Source organism: Rattus norvegicus, chromosome 4 (assembly GCF_036323735.1).
Source record: "Rattus norvegicus strain BN/NHsdMcwi chromosome 4, GRCr8, whole genome shotgun sequence".
In the NCBI taxonomy this organism is placed as follows: domain Eukaryota; kingdom Metazoa; phylum Chordata; class Mammalia; order Rodentia; family Muridae; genus Rattus; species Rattus norvegicus.
Genome location: NC_086022.1, coordinates 72,792,028 through 72,818,346, shown reverse-complemented (window position 1 = coordinate 72,818,346; position 26,319 = coordinate 72,792,028). Strand labels below are relative to the sequence as shown.

Genomic DNA, 26,319 nt, shown 5'->3' with positions numbered 1-26,319 from the left:
AAGAGATGGTATCACTGATCTATCCATATGTCCAGACTCAACAAAATGACTGCCTTGGTTGTCATTTTAAATATAATTTGTACTTTAAGAACAAAGATAATCACATAGCTGTTCTAATTTTGAAATCATACATACTTACTAATAAATCATAAAGAATATTCTTTAAAAAGTTTTGTGGAGAAATATTTAACAAACATATGATGGCTGTTTGCTCTGTACATAACAAAATTATTGTCATGTGAGACAAAGTAGTATCATTCATGAGTTAGTCTAATTGGTGAGCATAGATATAAATGGGAAGATGTGAAACATTGTTTCAAAAATCATACTATAGTCGAAAAAGATCCTGAGGGCACAGTGTTATTTTTGGCTGAAGAATTAGCTGAGATATTATAAGAATTGGGGTACTTTAGATAAGTTTGGGGCCCAGTTCAATTTATATTATATAAGAAGAACATGTTGAAATGGGTTGAATGTCCAAGTCTTTTGATTTCAGTCAGTAGATGATGGTGCAATTGTAGACTTTTCCACACACTCTCGTGAGCCGAGTCTTCATCTACACAGTTATGACTGCTGGACTTGAGGCTCTTTGGCAAGAGTGAGAGGTAAGCCACGGGGCTGCAGGTTAAAGGAATGTGCCAGTACACACATCCCCAAGAGAGTCACTAAAAGCTTAAAGATAGGTGAGGAAATCAGGGAAGTCTACGAGGCCTCAAAGGCCATAGGGAAGGGAACTAATGAAGAAGCAAGGAAGCCATGAACAACTGGAGTCCACTATGATTGTGTGAGTGGCAGCAGACACAAACAAAATTCTTGCTTACCTTGAGATATAGAACCTGATGTCTGGGCTTTCCTCTTTACACAAACCCAGGCTGCATTTTCTGACAGGACAGAGAACATCACATTCTTTGTGGGTTTAGAAATGAATTCCATCTGTTAAGCCAGTGTTAGGACGGTGGGACAATCTGAAATAAATCAGTCACCAGTGCGACACTGTTGTGTTTAGTACAGACCTGGGGGATCTTTCTGTGGTATGTTTCTAAAGGAAACATTGCAGAACACTCAAAATAGTGATGGAGAAATACCCAGGCTGGCTTGAGATATATATTTCCAAACAAAAATGGCTACTGAGGGCTCAATTAGTAAAGCGTTTGTTCTGTATGCCTACAAAACTGAGAGCAAATCCCAAACATTCACTAAAAAATAATCCAGGTGCGATGGCCTACTCCTGTAATCCCAGGGTTGGAAACAGAAATTGGTGGCTGGATCGCTGAAACTCACTGACTCTCCAGGAGGGCAGAATTCATAAAATAGAGAGAAGCTGAAAAAGACATTTGGTATCTAATTCTGACCTTCACAAGAATCCATAAACATATGAAGCACACTTACACAATATACTATGACATGTGCACCCACATGGAGGGTATTGACCAAATGTTAAGAATTGTTTTTATAGTTTTGGTAGTTGCCTTAAACTGTTCTCAGCATAGTGTTCCACTGTTACCATTACAGTTTGAATGTGAACGCTCCCCAGACGTTTAGATACTTGAGTACTGAGTCCCCAGTTAGTAGAACTATTTAGATAGGTATAGCATTATAGAGGAGTTTTAATCCAGCAACGTGACTACTCTGGCTGAAATACAGAAATGTCTTTTACTTCAGGAGATAGAGGCAAGGAGATGTCTGAGATCAAGGCCAGCCTGGTACAGAGCAAGTCCTAGATACAGAAAAGAATAGTCCAGGTGTGGTGGTACATGTTTTTAGTCCCAGCACTCACAAGTCAGTTCTGTTCTATTCATGCAGTTCAGTGAAGGTCAGCAGAGGCAGTTTTTTTTTTTTTTCATTAACTTGAGTATTTCTTATATACATTTCGAGTGTTATTCCCTTTCCCAGTTTCCAGGCAAACATTCCCCTCCCCCCTCCCCTTCCTTATGGGTGTTCCCCTCCCAACCCTACCCCCATTGCCGCCCTCCCCCCAACAGTCTAGTTCACTGGGGTTCAGTCTTAGCAGGATCCAGGGCTTCCCCTTCCCCTGGTGCTCTTACTAGGATATTCATTGCTATCTATGAGGTCAGAGTCCAGGGTCACTCCATGTATAGTCTTTAGGTAGTGGCTTAGTCCCCGGAAGCTCTGGTTGCTTGGCATTGTTGTTCATAAGGGGTCTCGAGCCCCTTCAAGCTCTTCCAGTTCTTTCTCTGATTCCTTCAACGGGGGTCCTATTCCCAGTTCAGTGGTTTGCTGCTGGCATTCGCCTCTGTGTTTGCTATATTCTGGCTGTGTCTCTCAGGAGCGATCTACATCCGGCTCCTGTCGGCCTGCACTTCTTTGCTTCATCCATCTTGTCTAATTGGATGGCTGTATATGTATGGGCTACATGTTGGGCAGGCTCTGAATGGGTGTTCCTTCTGTGTCTGTTTTAATCTTTGCCTCTCTATTCCCTACCAAGGGTATTCTTGTTCCCCTTTTAAAGAAGGAGTGAAACATTCACATTTTGATTATCCGTCTTGAGTTTCATTTGTTCTAGGCATCTAGGGTAATTCAAGCATTTGGGCTAATAGCCACTTATCAATGAGTGCATAACATGTGTGTTTTTCTGTGATTGGGTTACCTCACTCAGGATGATATTTTCCAGTTCCAACCATTTGCCTATGAATTTCATAAAGGCGTTGCTTTTGATAGCTGAGTAGTATTCCATTGTGTAGATGTACCACATTTTCTGTATCCATTCCTCTGTTGAAGGGCATCTGGGTTCTTTCCAGCTTCTGGCTATTATAAATAAAGCTGCTATGAACATAGTGGAGCACGTGTCTTTTTTATATGTTGTGGCATCTTTTGGGTATATGCCCAAGAGAGGTATAGCTGGATCCTCAGGCAGTTCAATGTCCAATTTTCTGAGGAACCTCCAGACTGATTTCCAGAATGGTTTTACCAGTCTGCAATCCCACCAACAATGGAGGAGTGTTCCTCTTTCTCCACATCAGAGGCAGTTTTTTATGGGACAGTTTACAGACAGGTGGCAGAGAGAACAAGCTAGACACAGGTGACGACAGAATGAGTCAGAGAATGACAAGAAACCAGAAGATTAGAACAGATTGCCAACATTAGTTTGAGGGCAAGCAGATGAATCCAGTCAGAAGCTGAGAGGAGCCAGCTTGACTCAGTCAGCTTGGGGAGGAGTTTGGGCCGGAACAGCTGAGTTGAACCAGCCAGCCAGGGTTCAGGAGGAGCTAGAGAGGGTGAGCTTATTTTGGCGAATATAAGTTACTTTTACATAGGATACATGGCCTTGTTGAAGGAAGTATGCCATTGAAGGCAGGCTTTGAGAGTTTAAAATTCATGCCATTACAAGTTCTTTCTCTGCCTTGTGTGTGACATTCCATGTGGGAACCTTCAGCTTCCCACTCCTGCCACCACGCCTTTGCTCCTCAGTACCTTTGATCCACCACCATGGAGTCTAAACTTCTGGAATTTCAAGCCCAAATATACTCTTTCTTCTATATGTTGCCTTGACCAAATTGTTTTCTTTTTCTTTCACAGCAATACAAAAGAAACTAGATAGTTACCCTAACAAACTTTATAACTAGACAGGATGCTGTTCTAACCTAGGAGCATGGTCTCATAACTTGATGCTTCACAATTCTTAATATCAAGTGAATGGCAATTAGCTTCTTGTCCATCTAGGTTATCTATAAAAAGTCTTTTTACTTCAACTTTATATTTAGATGTAGTATTTTTACTTTACTTATGTGCTTACTGGTTGGGTCAGAAGTGGTTCAATGCAAGGATGTTCTAAGTGAATCTGGCATGGCAATTTGTAAAACAGCAAAAATTTATTGTGCATATTTCCCCACTAACCACTCTCCTAACTTGATATGAGATCCCTAGCACAATATTAGAAGAAGCAGATTCATGAGAGAGACATTTCTCAAATCCTGCTGCCTACTAATCCTGACTCTAATATTGGACCATCTATTCTCACCTCTTCATCCTTACTATAAATACCCTCATCACTCTTTTCATAAATGCACATGTACTCTTCACATGAATATATTTTTATGTGATTCCATAGCACATCATTTTTGTAATTATTTATTTACAAGCCATTGATCACTCAATAATGTATGACACTTTCTATGTAATTTTTATCAGAAATACTTCGCATCACTTTCCTCAGCCCTCAGGTGGATACTAGATTTTATTCCACCATTCTTCATTTTTCAACACTCTGTCTCATTCACCTTCTAACTTGTCATAATAAGCATCTCATCAGCTATTTTTACAATATATTACAATATGTGTAATATTTAGTGTAAATATTTACATTGAAAGATCATCTTAAGCTTTAATATACTTCCAGTATTATTAGTGTTTCTCATGGACCATGCCCCTCCAGTCCTGACTGTGACATAAATTTATATAGCAAGATATATTTTTTAAACAGTATCAAAGTTTCAAAGCCTCTGTTGTTCTATTTCCATTCTATGCTTTTCATGACTTTCCTTTCTTCTTTAGACTCCAGAGTAAAATGTAGAACCAGTTTTCCACCCACCGAGCTGAGAGCAGGGGTGGTTAATAGCCTAGCGACCTCCATACTACTTGGGCGGCCAGGTCTCTGACTCTTATCTTGAACCTAATTGTCTGGGTTAATCTATAGTTCTATTCCCCTCTAGACCCTTACCGTGAGCATTGTATACCCTTAAGCCTGCCTTTTCAGTTAATCTCCAGACTCCATCTTCTTAGAATATGTCACTTGTGCTTTACAAGAGTTTCAATGTAATCATGCCTTAAGCTTTGTTGTACACGAGATTGAGTTAACTTTCCTCAGAAAACCTTTTTTGCAAATTGTGCTGTGCCTAAAATAAACTACCTGGTGTCAGCCTCTAGAATTTTGACATAACATAGCTACTGAGTCTTGTTGAAGTGGATTTTCTTCTTTCTTCTTGTAGAATCGACATTCTACTGGCCATGGTGTTTGCAGAAATCCCTAAAGCCCTTGTCTTGTCATTGATTCTCTATTTGTTCTATCTCTTCATACTGTCCAAATCTAGTCTCTGTCTTAGTTAATGTTTTAATGCTGTGAACAGACACCAGGACCAAGGCAACTCATAAGGACAACATTTAACTGGGGCTGGCTTACAGGTTCGGAGGTTCAGTTCATTATCATCAAAGTAGGAGCATGGCAGTGTCTAGGCAGGCATAACACAGGAGGAGCTGAGAGTTCAACATCTTATTCTGCAGGCAAACAGGAGAAGACTGGCTTCTAGGCAGATGAGATGAGGGTCTTAAGGCCCACACCCACAGTGACACAGTTCCTTCAACAATGCCACACCTACTAAAACAAGGCCATACCTACTACAACAAGGACACACCTCCAAAAAGTGCCACTCCATGGGTCAAGCATATTCAAACTACCACACATGGTTAGGAGGCTCACTCCTATTATCTTCATATCTTGGGTTCTTTAGCTTCCCAGCTTTTAGATGATTTTGACCAGTGGAGATGAAAGGAAGAAAGTGGTCGACAGGGGAAGTAAGTAGAGAAGATGCCAAGATTTTTTTCTAATCCTTGTTATACTTCATGACTATGGACCACACTACTCTGTCTCCTACCCACTTTGAGAGGCATAGTTCCCTTTGCTTATCCTGATACTTTGCTCTAGGGATACTAATTGTATATCCATCTTGCTGGTTCCTGGAACCTTCATAATCTGTACTTGTTCCTGTCTGTTCCACACCTCTTAATGTAGCTTTCACTAAAACTCTAATGAAAATGAATTTTCACTGGAGAAATCATGTGCATTTTCATAGACAGAAGGCAGGAGCTTACCTGGCTCAAGCTTTAGACATAATTGAGGCTGTAAGGAATTATGTGATGAACATCAAGACCCCCCAATGTTGAAGAGAGGACAAATAGAAGATAGGTTAAGAGGCTGGAGTTCAGCCAAGAGAGTTTGAATAAGGAGGGTGGATTTTGACAGAAAAAAATATATAGAAGAAGGAAACACAGAACAGGATAAAGGAAACCCATGGAGTTTCCTACTCATGAAAATAACGTATATAATGAATTACCTTGTTTGATGCACAAGAGTGAAGCCAGCCAGATTTCATGCTACTAACCTGACACTATAATCTTAATGAGCAAAGTAATGCACCCATGTCAACCAAGCTCTCTAGATATCTGGGACTATATATTTTTCTTATTATTTTAGCCAATTTAAGCTGGGATTTATATTTCAGTACCTACTCTTGTATCAGAAACGGGTGTAGCTATAAGATAAGAATGGGAAATTGGCTACAAACAGGATGATGACCAGTGAGAGCATGTCTTTCTCAGACAAAATGACAATAATGATATTTCCACCCGGTTTAAATCCCTTTTGTACTGTGGTATTTACCTAGCTTGCTAGAGATAAGGTAGACAAGTAAATAAATGAGATAAAAAGATTTCCAATCATCTTGGTATATTGCTACTTTCACAAGTTCAATGAGAAAGATGTATTTAGACTGGATCTGAGCACAGAGATGCAAGTAGATATTTTAGGATCTTTTAATAGCATTTTTGCCTTGATAGCAGATAAAGGTATGGGTTTCATTGGTGAAGCACACCTTAAATCCAATCACAAGGTGGTTGATTTCTTCCATTGCATTAATGGCACTATTGCACCAATGGCCATGTCTTGCAAAGTCTATACTTGTTCTAGTAATCAGCATTCACATATGGGTAAGACTGTTGCTTGCTTTTTATCTACCATGCCATGCATAGTATCTCCCAGCACTAAAGTCTATCCAACAAGACTTCCAGGAGTGTATGGATTCTATTTCTCATGTTTTTTGACAAAAGTATGTAGTATCATCAGCAGTATGGTCTTATTTTCAAATTCTATTTAATAAGACAGAGCCGTTGCCAACAGACACATGATGGTAGAGGAAGAGTCAATTTACTTTAAGGATATGTCTCGTAATAGGTTGGCTCTACTCCAGTGAAAGGCCATATTTCCAAAGGTATATGAGCTGAACAAATTGGACTTGATAAAAAAAATTACAAACAGAATACCAAAGTTGGTTAGGAAAGGAAATGTGGTGGAACTGAAAGAAGTTGGAGCAGAGTGAATGTGATGAAAATATATTGTATGAAGTTCTCAAAGGACTCTCTATTTCTTACAAAATTCACTATGTAAACCAGGGTAGCCTTGACCTCACAGAGATCTACTTGCCCAAGTGCTGGAACAAAAGGCATGTGGCACCATGCCCATTAAATGTGTATTTTTAAAAAAAATCTTATTTTATGTTTCCTTTAGTCCTGAATTTGAGTTTTCAGAGATTTGAATTAAACCAGAAAAAAAGAAAGTGTGAGACTTTGATTCTGGATAAAATGAATTTTAGTCAGAGAGATTTTGATATACTTGCTGCCCCTACAGAATGTTAATACTCCTATTGTGTGGAGGTGCATTTCCACACTGTATAATCTAGTGGGCAACTTCATGTTATTTTTATTCTCATGAAAGCATTATTTCAACTTATTTCAGGGTGGCAGCAATTGAATTAGAATTGAATTAGAAGTATAAAACATACAAAGAGAAATAGAAAGCAAACAACGCCCATTTTCAGTTCACACTGAAGTATTTGTACCCAACTTCATACTCAAGTATTTTGCTTTTAGTACACACTCACATTAATTAAATCAAAGAGAAAAATAGTGTCCACTAAACTTCTGGGAAAGTTAAATTGATAAATAAACCTTAGCCCAGTCAGGTCATAGCATGTTAGGGACTGAAAAACAATTAACAGAAGTAATTTTCTACCACACTGTAGCCCACTGCGTGACACAAAAGAAAAGAACTGTATTTAAATGTTCTTTCCTAGCTTGAAGGGGCTCAAGACCCCATATGTACAACAATGCCAAGCAACCAGAGCTTCCAGGGACTAAGCCACTACCTAAAGACTATACATGGACTGACCCTGGACTCTGACCTCATAGGTAGCAATGAATATCCTAGTAAGAGCACCAGTGGAAGGGGAAGCCCTGGGTCCTGCTAAGACTGAACCCCCAGTGAACTAGACTGTTGGGGGGAGGGCGGCAATGGGGGGAGGGTTGGGAAGGGAACACCCATAAGGAAGGGGAGGGGGGAGGGGGATGTTTGCCCGGATACCGGGAAAGGGAATAACACTCGAAATGTATATAAGAAATACTCAAGTTAATAAAAAAAATGTTCTTTCCTATTTACAATTGTTATTTTGCAAACACTGAAACCAGACAGAATGTCATGTGCCAGCCATGTAGATTTTCCACAATTCTTTTGGTGGCATAGAATCCTGATTGGCAAATTAACAATAGCTATAAGTAGTTATAATATTCTAATATGTATTGTTTGAATGGTGTGTGTGTGTGCATGTGCATGCGTGCCTGTGTGCGAGCGTGCGTGCGTGCGTGCGTGCGTGTGTGTGTGTGTGTGTGTGTGTGTGTGTGTGTGTGTGTGTGTGTGTATTGACCTGGGGAGGGGAGGCACTTTTGAAGAGCTTTGTGGTCACCCTTTACCTTGTGCCAGACCTTAGGGTTGGAGACGATGCTTCTCAGTTGCATGAATTAAATGCAATGAGTTAATTGGGGCTCCAAACTAGCAGCCGCCAGAAGGCAGTAGTGAATTGGCAAAGGCAAGATGATTGTAGTTAATGTAATAGGTAGCAAAGACAAAGTCGTGTCCACAATGGCCTAACCCATAATGGAAAGTACAGTCAAGGTGAATTTTACTCATATGGACCTATGGTACTGATTAAGCCAGTGGTTACAAACTTTTAATATAGTTCATTATGTTGGGGTAATGCCCCAACCATAAAATTATTTTTGTTGGTACTTCATAACTATAATTTTGCTAGTTATGAATTGTAATATGAATATCTATATTTTCCAGTGCTCTTAGACAACCCCTTTGAAAGGGTCAGTCAGTCCCCAAAGTGGTCACAATCCACATGTTGAGAACCACTGGATTAAGCAATCATGTTGTTTCTGGGTATAAAATAGATAAGATGCCTACTGACTTTTCATTTGATCTGTATGAGTGGAAAAATTCTCAAACAATGAAAGGCTTCATTGGATCTTAGCAAAAAGGAATATTGGCCTGTGAACAAATGTCCAGACTTGAGCCAGTTTGTAGACCTAGACCTCCTTGAAAGAAGGGATATCCAGGCTTCTTTAAGAAAGAACCTGGCTAAATCGCTAAGAGTTTTACTTAGGTAGGCAGCTAGTTATCTAACAAATGCCTTTTTCTTCATTGCCTGTGCATAAAGACCACCAGAGGCAATTTGCTTTTGGTTGTCAAGGCCTGCAGTTTTACTGCAAAAATATATCAACTCTCCAGCCCTGTGTCATAACTTAATTAAAAAGGCTCTTAATCATGCATATATTCTATAAAATGTGATATTGTTTCACTATATTCCTGATATTTTGCTAATTGAACCAAGTGATCAGGGGGTAACAACTTAGGACTTGTTGGTAACACATGTGCATATCAGAAGATGGAAAATAAATTAACCCAAAATTCAAAGGCTTTCTACTTTAACAAAATGCTTAAAAATCCAATGGTATGGATTCGCTTTTCCTGCATGTAATATTTCTGCCAAAACCACCATCCATAGACTTATAGGATGCCTTATCCACTGTCATGTTAGCCCACACAGTATTGCTTCTGACCAAGGAATTCACTTCACAAACAGAGAAGTTTGCCAGTGGGTTCAGATTGTCTAATCCACTGGTTTTGCCATTTTTCCTACCACCTTGAAACAGCTTGTCTAATAGAAAGGTAATATGCCCATTTGAAGAGACAGTTATAGTACCAATTAGGTGGTATATGCTTTGAATCAATATCCAGTATATGGTATAATTTCTCCTATAACCAGGATCCCTGGGTCCAGGCATCCAGAGATGGAACGGGGTTAGTTTCACTCACAATAACCCCTAGTTTCCAAGTCCTGCTTGGCCATGTATGAGGGACAGTATGACATGGTTCCTGCCCCTGGAACAGAGTCAGAAGTGTGTAGGCCTCCAGGAGTGAAGTGATGATGGTTGCTATGGGTGTAAGGCTTGTTTGTATAATAATATGCATATTTTCATGTTCCTCCTTTGGGGAATGTCCTCTCTGCCAGGGTCAATGACTCCATGATAATTAGAAACAGCATGAGTCGGGGAGGTGAGGGTGTATCTAATGTCTCAGCAAAATGTTAGAATGCTGTGACCATCAGGACAGCCCTTAAGGCTGTGGGAAAGAACTCTTAAAATGTAAGTTCAAAATGTATACTTTCTCAACTATGCAAAATTTAAGGATACAATGTCAAGTGTATAAGGAGCTTCACAGATCTAAAGGAACAGAAGCAGCTGCACTATGAGCCAACTTGTCAGAAAGATTCTAAGTAAGGAGATAAAGAGATTTAGGGAATGGCGATTGCAGGGCAAGATCCCAGCCAGTTAATGTTTTTGTTTATTTGTTTGTGTATACTTAGAAAATCAGGCAGATCCTGAGTTCAAGGTCAGCATGGAACAGAGGGAGTTTAGGTCCAGGCCCAGATGTGATAAGAATAAAAATTTCAGGGCATAGTCTCACCCAGCTATTTTATTGTCTGTGCTTGCGCTTGCTGTCTCTTTCTAAGAATCAAGCAGTTGTGCTGATTCATGGAATAATCAAAAGGGACTATGGGAGGTAACAACTGAATTGATATGTAAATGGAAGACTGGATTTTGATCAACAAGAGATGAGCTATTCAGAGTTTTTAGAATTGCAAAAAGGAGCTATCTCATGCAGAAAGCTGTGTATAGATCTCCAAGAAAGCAGAACAGTGAGAGAGCATTCTGTCTTGAACATAGCATTGGCCATCAGCTTTGATCCACGATTTGAACTCAGGCCATTTGTTTTGCCACTCTCAAGCATCCTTTCCTCAAAACCCCTCTCTAAGCTGAGGCTGGTCCTTGTCACCTAGAGACTCACTAGGAAATATTTTGCTTTATGTTTCTGTAAACTTACGTTCATCTGGCCTAGAGGTTTTGGTTCTAGAGAAAAGGGTAGTGTTCTTGCCAGGAGCCACAATAAACAACCTATTGAATTGGAAGCTCAAAATTTCCCTGGCCACTTTGGGTTTTGATGCCCTTAAACCAATAGGCTAAGAAAGAAGTAAGTGTTAGGAGGGGTGATTGATCTAGATTATTATTGAGGAGAAATTACATTTCTTCTCCACATTGGTGGTAAGAAATACTCTATTTGGAGTGCTGAAAATATGAAAGATATTTCAGGCCATCTCCTGATCATACCATGTCCTGTGATTAAACTAACTGGGAATCTACAACACCCTTATTCAGGCAGGGTGACAGAGGGCACAGACCCATCAGGAATGAAGGCATAGGTCACTCCTCCTGGAAAAAAGACAAGTCCTAATGAGGTGTTTGCTGAGGATGCAGCTAAATACAAAATGCACAGTAGACGAATTTAGTTATATATACCAGCTAAGGCCACATGACCAGTTGTATAAGTGAAGATTATAATTGATATGTTTCTGTCATATTATGATAAGAGTGTGCAGATATTTTTGCTTTCTTTCCTCAACTTCTTTATCATGAAATGTAACATTAATTAAGAGAATATCAATGGTTATCATATTTAAATTTGAGACACTAAATTGCTACATAGTTTAATTATAATGCATATTTGGTGGTACAAGGGACAGTTATGTTATCATGTTAGGATAATAGTGTCATGACTATTATTTTATTTGGAAATTAAGCATGACACAAGGAGATATGATTGTGTGTCAAATGGACAAGAGTGAATTTTCGATGGCTATTCTTGGTTGTCAACTTGACTACATCTGGAATTAATTAAAACCAAAATGGGCTGGCCACATTTGTGAAGGACTTTTTTTCTTCATTAAATCATTTGAAATGGGAAGACTCATTTCCAATTGAGAGCTCTGAGGTAGAGAGATCTACCATTAATCAGGATCTTTTGAGCTGTGAAAAGATACCTTTCAATTTGGCTATATTTTCTGCTGGAAATTGTGTGTGTGTGTGTGTGTGTGTGTGTGTGTGTTTGTGTATATGTGTATGTGTTTGCATGTGTGTGTTTGTGTTTGTATGTGTATGTATGTGAATATGTGTATGTGTGTGTGTACTTATATTTATATATGACTTGGAAGAAGGAAGCTTTTGCTCTTTTCAGGCTTTCTCTTGCATTGCTAACTAGTCTGTTTCTTCATTGGCATAAGAGCCTACTTCAGGATTCTGGCATGTACTGAAGACCAATTGAGACATCTAGCCTTGAGGACTGAACAACTAGTGGACTCTTAGACCTTTCATTGGTAGACAGCCTATAAGAGGTAGGTAACTAGACCATAGCCTGTAGGCTGTTCTAATAAATTCTCTTTATGTATGTGTATGTGTATGTGTATGTGCATGTGCATGTGCATGTATTATATATTTATTCTGTAAGTTCTGTTTCTTTAAAGAACCTTAACACACCCTCCAACACACCCTCCAACCTTCCTTCCCTGAACTCATACCATTACCCCAGCCTCCAGAATCAGCAGGCATTCCCTGGGACCCTCAGGCTACTTTGGCCAGGGAAGCAAGTAGAGTAAATGTAGATATTCACATCTCCCTGAACCTAATTCTCATGCATTATCCATAGCTCTGTGGCATACTACCAGTGTGGCTTCACCTCCCTCACTCCATCCATTTCCAATGGATCACACAGATCTTTCCATCCAAATTTCCTTTCCTTTACTCATTACTTTATCCCAGTCCTCAACTTCAGTAGACATTTCCTGGAAACCTGTGGGTCAGTTCAGCCAGGAAAGCAGCTAGCCTAACTTTGGAGGTCAATCTTTCCCTCCTCTCTAAATCCAATACCCCATTTTTACCCCCAAATCTGTAGCAGGCCACCTACTGCAGCCCTCAACCCCATTCCCATTTCCAGATGATTTCTCTGATCTTCTCATCCAACCTCTCTCCTAGTTTTATGCCTCTATCCCAGCCCCCAACTCCAGCAGGCATTCCCTATGAACTCACCACTCAACCTTCCAGAAAATCAAGTAGGACAGGAAGCATGTGGGCTAGTTTCGGATCTTTACTTGCCCTCCTCTCCACGAACCCAATTTCCAGTCCCATCCACTGCTCTGTAGAAGACTACCTGCTGTGGTCTCTTAGTGTTTACTCCCATTCCTAGTAGACAAAGCAGTTCCTGGTAGACCACTTGCTTTCCTTCTATCTGAGAACCACTGACTTAAATGAAGAGTAACTTAAAGCAATTCGACTAACATCAGGAACAAGAAACGATTGTTCACCATTTCCATACCTACTAAATATAGTACTTGTAGTCTTAAGCTAGAGAAGACAGACAACTGAAGGAGTTCAAAGAGGTACAAATTGGAAAGAAAGACGTCAATGTATCTTGATTTGAGGGGATGTAATATATATATATATGAACTAAGGCATTTAATGGAATATTTAGAAGATGTATCCTTGATGTCCTCTGTCCCGTCTGAATTACACATTCTTTGTAATTCCTCTTTTGCAGTGTTCCCTGAGCTCTGAGGGGGTTATTTAGTGGTGAAACCCCATTTAGGGCTGAATATTCCATTCAATTTGAATGGGGTTAACAAGAGTCTTAGTGCTTACCCTCTGGATAAGGTGACCACTGGACTTGTAGCACCTTTACCCAGTGCAAACTCACTCTAAGTAATAGTCTGGTATAAACGGGATTGTTGGGGAAGCTTGTGTTCTGTCATGGGCAGACAGGTGGATTAGAAGTCACATCGCAATAACATTTGATCTCAGAACTATTCTTTCTTTCAATGTCTGAAGCAGACCTTTCCACACACTCCTATGTCTCATTCTGACTAGCACAACTATCACTTTACCTATACTCTTAGAAACTCCATGTTGGGTTAGAATTAAATAGAAATCCAGCTGTCTACACAGTATGGATGCCTATGAAGTTCTAACTACATGAACACATAGGCATAATTACCTACAACTTGAGAAAACGGTGACATCATATTGACACCATTAATAACTATCAGAGCCATTGAAAGAGAAATTATATAGAAAACGGATCAGTGACCCATTTTCCTTCTAAGAAATCATAACATATTAGTCAGATTCAGAGGCCTGGCAGTAGATTAGTTTCTCCAAAGTTTCTTTGACCTTTTAATTATTCAGGCAATAAGTGAAAGAGTTATGGGCTGGAGTCACAGTGGCATTAAATATAGAAAAAGGTTGATGACATATATTACAGATATCTTATTGTATCAGAATTTACCTATTGAACTGCTAAGAGTTATAGTCTTTCTGTTGAGGCAAATTCATGTGTTATTCTGAACTATTCCCTCTAATTTCCTTCTCTACCCTCTTTTCACAAAGTAGTCAAGGGTGCAAGAACTCTCATTTGTTCTTTGCAACATAGTTTAATAAAATTTACACCCTCTCCAAAACCCACTCCATTATACCCTCTCCATTACTCAGACATGAAGGGAATCATAAGTAGACAGTCCCTTACATTTGCTGACTCCAAGATTGTGTCCATGGACATAAACAATCTGTAAAGAAGACTTGTAGACAGGTGAAAGAGCATATCTCTTCTTACTCATCTCTCCACATAAACCCCTATCAAGGAACATCTTTTTCAGATGTTAGACTATCCTAGGCACAGAGTAGTCAAAGCCTGTTGGATCATGCTAGCCGAGCCTCATAACCATTCTGTAAACCAAACAGAACAAGCATAGTTATTCCTGTTTTCCATATAAGGAATCAATGTTCCAGCAAGTATAAACAGTTCTTCAAAGGCTCCATGGTAAAATATACTATCTAAACTGAAAACTTAGATTATGGCCTTTGACTTTTATTGTTTTGTTCTGGCTTGGTTTCCTGATCTTGACAAAAATGGTTTGTTTATTTGTTTGCTTGCTTTGCCTATTTTTAAGGCATTTAATGGAATATTTAATATTTCCATTGGGCTATATCTTAAAAGATTGATTCATATGAATTATTCAGAAAATAATTCCTTTTATATATTTGGGTTTAAAATAAAAGACATCCATAATCACATTTTATTGACCAAGGAAATGAAATCCATTCAGAGGCACAAACTAAATCATTTCTATATGATCAGTGTGATGGTTTGAATATGCTTGGCCCAGGGAGTGGCACTATTAGGAGCTGTGGCCTTGTTGGAGTAGGTGTATCATGGTGGGTGTGGGCTTAAGCCCCTTACCCTAGCTACTTGGAAGTCAGTCTTCTACTATCAGCCTTCAGATGAAGATGTTAAACTCTCAGCTCCACCTGTACCATGCTTGCCTGAATGCTGCCATGCTCTTGCCACAAAGTCCCACTCCCTTAATCTGCTATCTCCTAGAACACAGGATTGGGCTCCCTTTCACTTCCTGGTGCCCCTTAAATATTTGAACCATATATGTTATTTTTTTTATTTCTAAACTTGCTCTGCTTCTTTACAATGCTCTTTACAAGTATTAATTAGAGAACAAAGTCTACAATGAGTGTTTCTAAGACTCCCTTTGTCAATGCCATTAACTTGAGTCTCAGGCAGACTCTTCAGACAAGGGTAGAAGTAGCCATATTCTTCACCAAAATATCACAGAAACAGTCTTAAGGCCACATATTAAAACTGTCCAGTGAAATCTCTTGGGATAGTTCTGCATAATTCAAATCATTTTCAGTAACTAAGTCTTTCATATTCCTACTAGGATGACCCATTAAGCCCCATTTAAATCATTCTTCTGCTTTCCAAATGCAAAGTCTCGAAATCTACATTCTTCCAAACAACAGCATGGCCAGGGCTAGCACAACAATGCCCCAGTCCCTGGTACCAACTTCTGCCTTAGGGTTTTATTTCTGTTAACAGATACCATGACCAAGGCAACTCTTATAAGGACAATATTTAATTGGGACTGGCTTACAGGTTCAGCAGTTCAGTCCATTATTGTCAAGGCAAGATGATATGAGCAGTTTTCTTTTGCACATTTTTTCCCTAAAGTGAAGTTTGTGTCTATTTCTCTTTGTTTCTTTCCTTTTCCACTTGTCCACTATATTTTATTAGTAGTCTCCTGTTGTAGACTTCATTATGCACTCAGTCCCTTTGCAATTAGCCTTTACTCCTTGCCAATGAAGAGGCGTGTTTTCCTTAGGGAGACTCATGTTCAGTTTAGGAAAGGAAAGCTCCAGAGTTCAGAATCAAGCAACCTGAGCTTTTGACCTTTGCTCTTTAATATTTAGGGGGAAAATACTATTTACAAACACACCAAATAAATGAATGAGCAAGTAATACTGCCTAAATGATTACTTTTAAAGTGATTCTTCTACTTAGGTTTAATGGATGTAATGAATATTCTTGTTTAAATTGCTCATGAAAAACCTAAATTCTGACCTTTACAGCCTTTATGTTGAATGTAGCTTAGAGCAGAACTCATTTCACTCTTGGCTAGACTGTGAAATAGAACAAATCTATAGAGTGAATCAGAAAGATTTTATATGGGAGGTCAGATAATGAGCTGAGGATGATGGTGGTGTGGAAGGAAAATCCTGTCATTTCTTAAAATTGTGTTGTGATGTGTATCTGTGTACACATGGTAAAAGGAAAAGACAGGAAAAGGAGGATGAATGAGAAAATACTTGGTTTACAAGACAAGAGATCTAATAAGATTAGTTAAGCTCGCATTAAGCTTATTTAAGATTTATTCATCATTTACTTCACATTAATCCATTAGAGAATATAAATAAATATTCTGAAGGGAAACATGGACTTCAAGAAAAAGCAAGTGCACAAATTTTATCAGACTAGAAGACATGATTATATAATGCACAATATACTTAGAAATGCTTGCTCTTGCTAGCAGAAAGGGTGCTACTCAAGGACTGGTACTTACACCAGGAAGTTGGTGCCAAAGAAAGATTTCAGAAGGTTTTGAGGAATAGCCTTCTAGTATCTGCCACCAACACTGGTCTAAGCACATAGAAAATAAAATTGTTGAAGAAGTGGCTACTCCTGCCAGTCAGGTAAATGGGAGAGGAGGGACACCATGGGATCATTTAATCTCAGAACTGTTCATGCTTGCAGGACCAAATCAGGCCAAACCACATAGCACCATATCACATCTTCTTTAACTTAGCTATATATACTCTTATAAACTCCATGTTGGATTAGAGTCAAAGAGAATTATTTTTCTATAGATATATACATAAAATGTATGTCCTTAGCGAACAGGTCTCATGCACAAATACATACAAGTGCCAAGACTGGTGTGGGCATGGTGAAATCATATTAACACCATCAATCTTGATCTGGCGCATTGAAAGAGAGAGGACATAGGACAGAAGAGAAGGCAGTTTTTTCATTCCAATCACCCATAAGGGACTAGCCAGATTGGATGGCCTGACAATAGATCAATTTCTTTAGAGCTTCTTTGACCTCTCGGTTCCTTAGGCAGTAAATGAAAGGATTGAGGGCTGGAGTCACAATGGCATAGAAGATAGAAATAACTTTGTTCATGTTGAAGGCATGGATAGCTCGGGGTCGGGCATACATAAAAATAGTGGCTGAGTAGAAGATGGTAACCACCACGAGATGGGAAGCACAGGTGGAAAAGGCTTTCTGCTTTCCTGTTGGCATACGTAACACAGTGGCCAGAATGCATCCATATGATAAAGCAGTGATTGATAGTGGGAAGAGGAAGATGACCAGAGCCAAGACGAAGTCCACCAACTCGGCTATGGACATGTCTGTGCAGGAGAGATTAAGAACTGGAGAGATGTCACAGAAGAAGTGGTTGATGACATTGGGGCCACAGAAGCTGAGGCGAGAGATGAAGTAGATCTTTGCCAAAGAGATGCCAAAGCCAATGATCCAGGAACCAAGAGCCAGGCGGAAACAAAGCCCATGGCTCATGATAGTAGGGTAGTGCAATGGGCGGCAAATAGCCACATAACGGTCATAGGCCATCGCAGCTAGGAGAACGCATTCCGTACACATAAGTGCAATGAAGAAGTAAAGCTGTATCATACAGTGAGTGAAGGAGATGCTGTTACTCATAGACCAGAAACTGAATAGCAGCTTGGGCACAGTCACAGAGATGTACCAGGTCTCCAAGAAAGACAGGTTGGCAAGGAAGAAGTACATCGGCTTGTGTAGTGGCCGGTTCTGCTGCACCAGTAGGATGATGATCACGTTTTCAGCTACAGTCAGAATATAAGCCACAAGAAACATCAGGAACACAGCTGTTCTCATGCTCAGGCTCCCAGGAAACCCCACCAGAATGAACTTGGTGACCCGTGTCTGGTTCTCCACATCCATATCAAGCATATAGGACTTAGCTTTTCTGAGAGAAAAGAATCACTTGGTCAGAGTCCACAGTCTGGTAAACATCTTTTATCCTTGTCTTCTTTGAGTACTTATAGCAGTAACAGTTGCTTATTAATAGCATACTATAGGTTAGAATTCAGTGATTCTCAACCCATGAATCAAGATCCCTTTGGGTATCAAATATTAGATATCCTGCATATCAGGTATTTACATTAAAATTTATAACACTAGCAAATTTGTAGTTGTGAATTGCATGAAGTAATTTTGAGCTTGGAGCTGTATAGAAGACGTACTGTATTTGAGGGTGGCAGCATTAGGAAGGTTGAGAATCACTAGGTTAGATAAATGCCTAGGTCATAATAACATGCTCTAACTCAATATTCTGCAAAACATCTTTATTTATATACTACTGTTTCCATATTAATGATGTGGGATGATTAAGGATACTTCAATGCTCTCACTGACAGGAGTATAAGGATTATATTCAAGTCTAAGCCAAAAGCCATATGCTATCTAATATCCTCATGAATACTTCCTAAGTAAACTAGCAAAATCCACTTTGCATTACAGATGCCAGCTTCAAAAGGTACACTGGCCTTCCTGTGCTGTCATCTGCTCACAATTGTGGAAGTTCTTCCTGGTAACTTGTTGACTGTTACATGTCACTTGTTTCTTTTTTGCTACTATCAGCGGAAATGGAAAGGGCTTGTCGCCAGCTGAGGGTTACGAGATCAGGAAGCATAAGGAGAGTCAAGTTCCTCCTTGTGAGATCTCGGGACTTCATTCCAATCCCAAGTTTTCCACAGAGTTGCTCTGCCCTTGAAACCATGCTCTCTCTGAAACCCATTTTCTTCTCTTGTTTTATGAATATTAATATGTTCAGTGGATGTCACTGTGGATTAAAATGAAATTAAAATCAAGCAAAGGATGCTTTATGTAAATGGAAGATGACTATAGGTGTGGAAGGGGCTCCTGCTGCATATTAAGGCAATAAAGATAAATCTAGATTGGTGTGTGTGTACGTGTGCTTGTGTCGGGGGGTAACTACTGTAATTTAAGTGAGTGGTGAGAAACAGAAAGGTGTGAGTGTGTGTGTGTGTGTGTGTGTGTGTGTGTGTAGAGTCAGTGGGCTTTCAGTTTCAGAGGATAAAGATAAGGTCTCTGGGAACTATAACTGGTTAAGCTAAAATAGAAATTCATTAGACTAATATTTAATGAAGATTAAAATTCAGAAAGTAACAACATATGATCTGAAATTGGATGTCCCTTTGACCTCAGAGGAGGTGACATTTAAGTAGAAGATTCTAATAAGACCATCTCTTTGAAGACCTTAGGTCAAAGAGACACAAGCTAAAATGAGAGCCCTGCTGCTAAACTATGGTGGCTGACAAAGGAGTTAGAAAGTCGTAGAAAGGTAGGTGTAACTGAGGAGATGAGACCCCAAAGAGATACACATGATTATGTCATGGGAAGATTTGTCTTTCAGAGTGAACTATATAAATGTTGTAACAAGCTTTAAGAGAAGATGCCAGTGACCTGAAGACTGATTTGATAGAAGTGAGTTTAAGGTCTATTTTAGAGTCTTTAACAGAAATAAATAGATTTGGATGTAGAAGATTTGGGGGGGGTTGAGATCAAGAAGAATTCTTAGACAGATATCACATAGATGTATTGTCATTTACTTCATAGGAAAATTTGGGGGTTTTCATACTCATTTTCTAAATAATCAAGGAAATGGAAATGAATAAGCATTTACTGTATTTGATGAACATCAGTGTTCCACTGTATACTATAAGAAGAAATCAGAGTGTATTCACTAGGTATCCAGGAAGTTTGCTTGCTACTGTTCATAAAATGTAGCATTTAATCCATAAAATAATGTTAATAAGATGCAGTTGGTCCAATTTCCCAGAAGAGACACTAGTTCAGACACATGAAGTAACAATTTCTAATTAAAGAGGGTTGTGGTCAGAATTATACCAAAGTCCAAGTCTGTCTGAGCCACGACATCAAGCACTGGGCTCTCTACCCACAAAAAATGTGAAATTTAAGTCTCAACACTACTTTTAAACATTTAAAATTTATATATCTATGAAATGTTCTCCAGTCTTACTGAAATTTTATTATAAGAACAGGCCATTGGCGAGGGAAAGAGTATACAAAACAAGAATACATTTCACCTCAAATACACACAACAGAACGAAACATACAGAGATGTTTGTCATCTGTGTCAGAGATAAAACAAGTACATAATTCATCCCAAGATCTATCAGACAGAAAATAGAGTATTGCAGACAAATGAATTAGAAGAAAAAAAGGCTTAGAGGTCAGAACAGCATAGCATAACAACTCAATGGCTGGGACATTCATGGCAATTGACAATTCATGGCAAGAGGGAAAAGGAGACTCCTTAGGATGTCAAACTCCACACATAGCAGTCAGGAGTCTAAGAGCCATCCTCAAGCAAAAACCACATAATGACTGAATGTTTGCCATGAGAATTATAATAAGCTTATATTTCACCCTGGTTGTTGATGTAAGAAGATATATTGGGTGGAATAAGGTTATCAAATGAGAACTTGATGGGCAAGGTGTAAGTCACAACTAGACATGGAGGCACACGGAAGAGCAGAATTACTAGCTAATGATTGATTGCTAAAGAAACGAACATATTCAGGACCATAAGCAATACCAAGATCTACCTACTTAGATAAGAACAAGAAGTATGTAGCAGAGGTATGGTGGTGATCACATAGGTATCTAAAGGTAGTGGTCATAATTGGCATATTTCGTTTGGACCCAACATCAGAAAATATCTCTCAAAAGCAGTAGACAAAGCCTATTACCTTTGTTTATTGTATAATTCTCTGCACATAGGTTTCAGAAAACGAGAATACCATTTTGTTCAATTGCTGGAATTACAGTGGATAGAAAGGAAAAACATGAAAGATCTATAGTTTAAATACCACCGTACCTAAGATTTGTTTAAGTATTATGGATATTGCAAGAGGGACCACTTACCTTGACTTAGCAGCCTCTGATGGGGTAGAATGTGAAAAACAATTCCTCACTGATTCTAAAATAGAAAGAAGTACAAAGGAAAGATTCAGGTATTGAGTAGATATGAGTAACCCACTTCCTAAACCTACAAGAAACCAATTGGCACAGATTACCCCACTGCTTTGCAGCAGATGGCCAGGGCTATATGAGAGGATGTCCCTGGACACTAAGACCACATTTATGTCCAGTGTGGCACCTAGCTGGATCTTCCAGCACTCTGGGACCAGAGCTCCCATTGCCTTCTGGTGAGTACTTTTCTGGACTGAGCACATCAAACTGAATGTCTTTGTTCATCTGAGGACTTTATACAGCATCAAGATCTTGGCATCTCTCCCAGGACTCAAGAGGAAAGAACATTGACAATGGCTGTCCAAGTCTCTTGTGGTATCTAAGGAAATTTGTGCCCACTGTGGCTATCTCATTCGTTTTGTGTGATATTGGATCCATGGGGAAAAATCATTTATGGTCATGTACTTTAGAAAGAACCATGTTTTATTTGTTCTTTGTTGAAAGCGTAAAAGGAAAGAGTGCATTGCATTTAAATATCTCCTTTAAGATGCTGAGCATTAAGCTTTTGGGAAACAGAATGACAGTATCTGTTGTCCTAGGGAGACTATGACTGCTGAAAGCTAGACTAGTATTCTGACAATTTAATATGGGCTTAAATGGAAGTCTTTGTTATCAGGTATGTCACAAGGTAATGTCATAGAGTATGCTAATGAATTTATCATGATGGGTGACTGTCACCATCATCTGCAGGGTGTCACTTTACTAATATTTCATATGCTGAGACAAAATTACAATGTAATTTAGAACTTCTAAACAGCCCTCACAACAAAGAAAAGCTTACACATTCACTGTGATTTTATAAGACATGAAGTGAAAACACTGAAAGTCAGAAACAGTCCATTCTAGGGTGACACTCATTTATGGTTAATTAAGAGAACACCTTCCCATGAAGATTCATTCATAGGACTAAATTATAGAAAACAGATTATAAAATAGTAAAAATAATAAAGTTCTTCTTTTAAATAATCTCTGTCCCCAATTTACCTCTAAGTTCCAGAAATAACCAGATGTCACTTAAATGTATCATTTAACCATAATTTCCCATCATGAATTTAAACTATTTTGTTGTAGTGACTGTAAGTGGAAAATGACAGAATTTCTACCAAGCCATGGCTGCTTTAGTAGCATGAGCAGAATGCTGGGCAGGGCATGCTTCTCCTCCAGAAACAAGAAACATCTTTCCTATTGTGACAAGAGTCCATGAATTGCTATGACTACAATCTTCAAGCCATTTTTTATACAGATAACTTTAAATGGATCTGAAACATTTGTCAAATACAACTGGGTATATATAGTGGCACCCTGACATGCTGCCATCAAGAGGTGAAATAATAAAGTGTTCCTTGACCCATGAGATCTGCTATAAGGAAGCCAATGGAGGGGTTGGGGATTTAGCTCAGTGGTAGAGCACTTGCCTAGCAAGCGCAAGGCCCTGGGTTTGGTCCTCAGCTCCGGAAAAAAAAAAAGGAAGCCAATGGAATTCACTACACAGATTCCTTAGGTTCTGAGGTCCATGGGTGTTTTCTATTTTTCAGAAACTTCTGTACTGTTATGACTGGGATCTTTTTATTCCTCTAATAATACGAGTATCATACAGTTCATTTGTCAAACAACTGGTGGACATGTGGTTCCATTTGGAACATATTTTCAAGATTTAGGCCTTTTGCAAATCTGCTGTAGACTTTTCTTGATATTGAACTAAGCCTGAAGGTCACATGAAGATGAACTCTTCGGATACCTTCAGGCCTTATTTGAGGAAGCGCTCAAACCTATACATATGTATGACCTTCCTAAGTACACATCAAAACTTTTTATTTTATTTTACATACTTCATGAATTTGCATGTAATACTTGCAAAGGGCCGTGCTAATCTTCTCTGTAGTATTCTGATTTTAGGATATGTACTGCCAAAGCAAGCATAACACTAAGTTTTTACAATTCCCAAATCCTCAGTGTATCTTCTTCCCCAACCACCTCCTTCTGACTATTTTTTTGGAGTGTTATTAGTTTAACTAAGAATAATTATAAAATTTGACAGTATTATGTGTATCTGGAGTTGCTTCCTTTTAAGTGCTGAATAATATTCCATTGTTTGGCTTTGGCCATGACCCAGTTTTTATTTATTATTATTACTATTATTATTATTAATTTTATTTATTTACATTTCAAATGTTATCCCCCTTTAAAGATTCCCCTCTCCAGCTTCCCTATCCCCCCATCCCCTGCCTCTATGAGGGTGCTCCCCCACTCAACCACCCATTCCCTAATATTCACGTACAACAATGCCAAGAAGTGCTTCTGACTATTTTTTAACCTGTGCATTGCTTATCCCAACCCTCATTCACAGACAGAGGCTTTCACAACTTTCTCCTTTAAATGCTTGCAGTCAGCCTGGCTAGGTGGTATGCATGAGCTACTCATCACACTGAGGGTAGAGAACAAGTTAAAGGTCAGCATGGATAATTTAGTGAAACACCCTCACCAATCATGAAAACTGAACAGAGGGCTGGGAATATACTTCAGAGATGTGCCTAGCACATGTAAAGCTCTGGGTTCAATCCCTAGCAAACACCAACCCCCAACAAACACACACAAAAACACACCACACTCTGAAAATATCACTTGCTGAGCTATCCTAGTCTTTCCCCTGAATGCTGTAAGACTTCTCTTAGTTAGGCAAAAGTTAAATCAAAATTGGTTTTGACATCCATCGAGTTATTTCTGTAATAAGTCTGTCGTGCCCTTGTTGTAAGTGATCTTAATATGCACATATATGCATAATATATATTACTTTTGAAACTTTCAAACTTTCCAATACTGCCTTTTAGTTCTAGATACTTCACTGTGAGCTTTGCTTATTAAATATTTTAAAATAATTGCATTTATTTTTGATTTATGTGACCTTTAGTTTTCATGGCCTTAACACATTGGCTATTACTCTTGGTTACGAATAAATGGTAAATATGAACATATGGAACTTGTCTACAATCTTAGAGGGAAATCATTTGTGCTTCTAATTCACTAAAGATGATGCAAACTGTTACACATGATAAATCAAATTAATTCCTGTCCTGCCACTTCTTTTATACCACTATTCCTGCTCCCTGAAGGATCACTTCCCCTGGACTCTAATTTTTAAATTCTAATATATCACTTTCTCTTTCTCCCTCTAGCTCATCCCATGCCTCCTCCTTCCAACCCTGCTCACACCTCCAATTCACTTTTAAGCTTAAAGCTTAATGTCTTCTGTTCAGGGTTTGTTGTTTAATTTAGTGAATGTATGTAAGCAGGCAATAAGTAGGCAATCATGTCTTTTATCTTTGAAGACCTAAAAGTCACAGAAATGAAATGGTTATAGACTAAAACACAGCCCACACTTCAGTCTCTAAAGGTGGGAACTTTGTGAGAAGGAATACCAGGGAAGAAGTAGAGCTTCCACAGAAAAGCTGATGCACAATAGTCTATCCAATAACATAAAAGGCAGGGCTGAAGATTGGTCTCACAGACTTCATTATTTGCTCCCACAAAAGCAACCAGCTGTCATTTACCATCAGTCTTTTAAGATTATTTTAAAGAACTGGTACTTTAAGATGGTGCTACCCAGGGAGCTGTGTTTCATTGAACATTTCTAGAGAGATTACCTTGTACCAACCTAAAAGATCCAAATACCATGAAAATCTGTATCAAGAAGACACAAAACTCACCCTATAATCAGAGTTAAAACTCATCCTTGAGTTTTTGTTGTGCCCTTTTCAATTGTCAGCTTTGCATCATTGTGACAAAATATTGTGTTAATTGAAAGAAGGAAGACTTCATTTTGGTTTGTGGTATCAGTCCCTGGAGACTGTGGGCTTGTGGCAGCACAGTGCATTATGGTGGGAGCAGAATAGGTCTATTCCTCATATGCCAACAACGAGGCAAAGGACAGGAAAGGGTCAGTATTCCAGTACCCTTACTCTAATTTGCATCCTGTTGTGATATACAAGATCAAAAGCCAGTAGGGAAGAAAAAGGATTTTTGTACATTACAATGCCCTTTTATTGTTTACCTAAAGGTGACCCTACTTTACACCAGTACATATTTTCTTAAAAGTTTTATTGTCTCTCAATAGGATCAAGACTTACATCTTCAACATATGAACCTTTAGAAAACATTCAAGGTACATATGATTGACAACTTCTAACAATATCACACAAAAACATAAAATTATGTTAGGGACAATCAGCAGTTCATTTACAGTTCACCAAAAGGTATTACAGTTAGTAAGGTTAGAAGACTATAGGAAATGTCTCTTTCCTATATATTTGGTGTATACTATAGTACACCAAATATACTTTTGAAATGTCCTAATGACTGATTCATTTTGTTAGATACTATGGGTTGCTTCTGAAGTTTTATTTGGAATCTTTGGCATTATTCTGATGCTGCTGCTTTTGTTATATGAGAAATATAAACCTTGCCTCAAATTATGTTAACTAAGGAGTAAAATATAGGTTAGGAATTTTTGATATGGTCCCGTTGAATAAGATTAGAAAGGGCTGTTATGAGGTAGCACTTCCTATACACAGTTACCAGCATAAAGGTTGTATGATAAGGGGTGGGGATTTAGCTCAGTGGTAGAGCACTTGCCTAGCAAGCGCAAGGCCCTGATTTCAGTCCCCAGCTCCGAAAAAAAAGGTTGTATGATACTATTTCTTTTCTTGGAGTATATTGCAGAAAGATTATGTATTGTGAAACAACTTGTTTAGTTTAGGTCTTGGCTATCCAGTTTCTATAAAAAGAGAGATGTGTTGTATAAATTTTTCCAATGAGATACATGGAGATGTCTATGCCAATGA

General features: G+C 38.8%; 1 protein-coding gene and 1 non-coding gene across 2 annotated transcripts; both read right to left on the bottom strand.

The window, feature by feature from the left end:
• Nucleotides 1-17,407: 17,407 nt before the first annotated feature.
• On the bottom strand, nt 17,408-18,343 carry Or6b1 (olfactory receptor family 6 subfamily B member 1). The gene has a single exon (NM_001000848.1). It carries the CDS (start codon nt 18,341-18,343, stop codon nt 17,408-17,410), a length of 936 nt encoding a protein of 311 aa, NP_001000848.1.
• Nucleotides 18,344-23,295: 4,952 nt separating this feature from the next.
• LOC120102605 (U6 spliceosomal RNA) lies at nt 23,296-23,397 on the bottom strand. Its single transcript, XR_005504238.1, has one exon. It is a non-coding gene; the product is annotated as a U6 spliceosomal RNA (small nuclear RNA).
• Nucleotides 23,398-26,319: the final 2,922 nt, after the last annotated feature.

Bases quoted from the DNA above. Each gene is read 5' to 3' on its own strand.
- Or6b1 (NM_001000848.1), bottom strand. From the start codon at position 18,343: ATGGATGTGGAGAACCAGACACGGGTCACCAAGTTCATTCTGGTGGGG.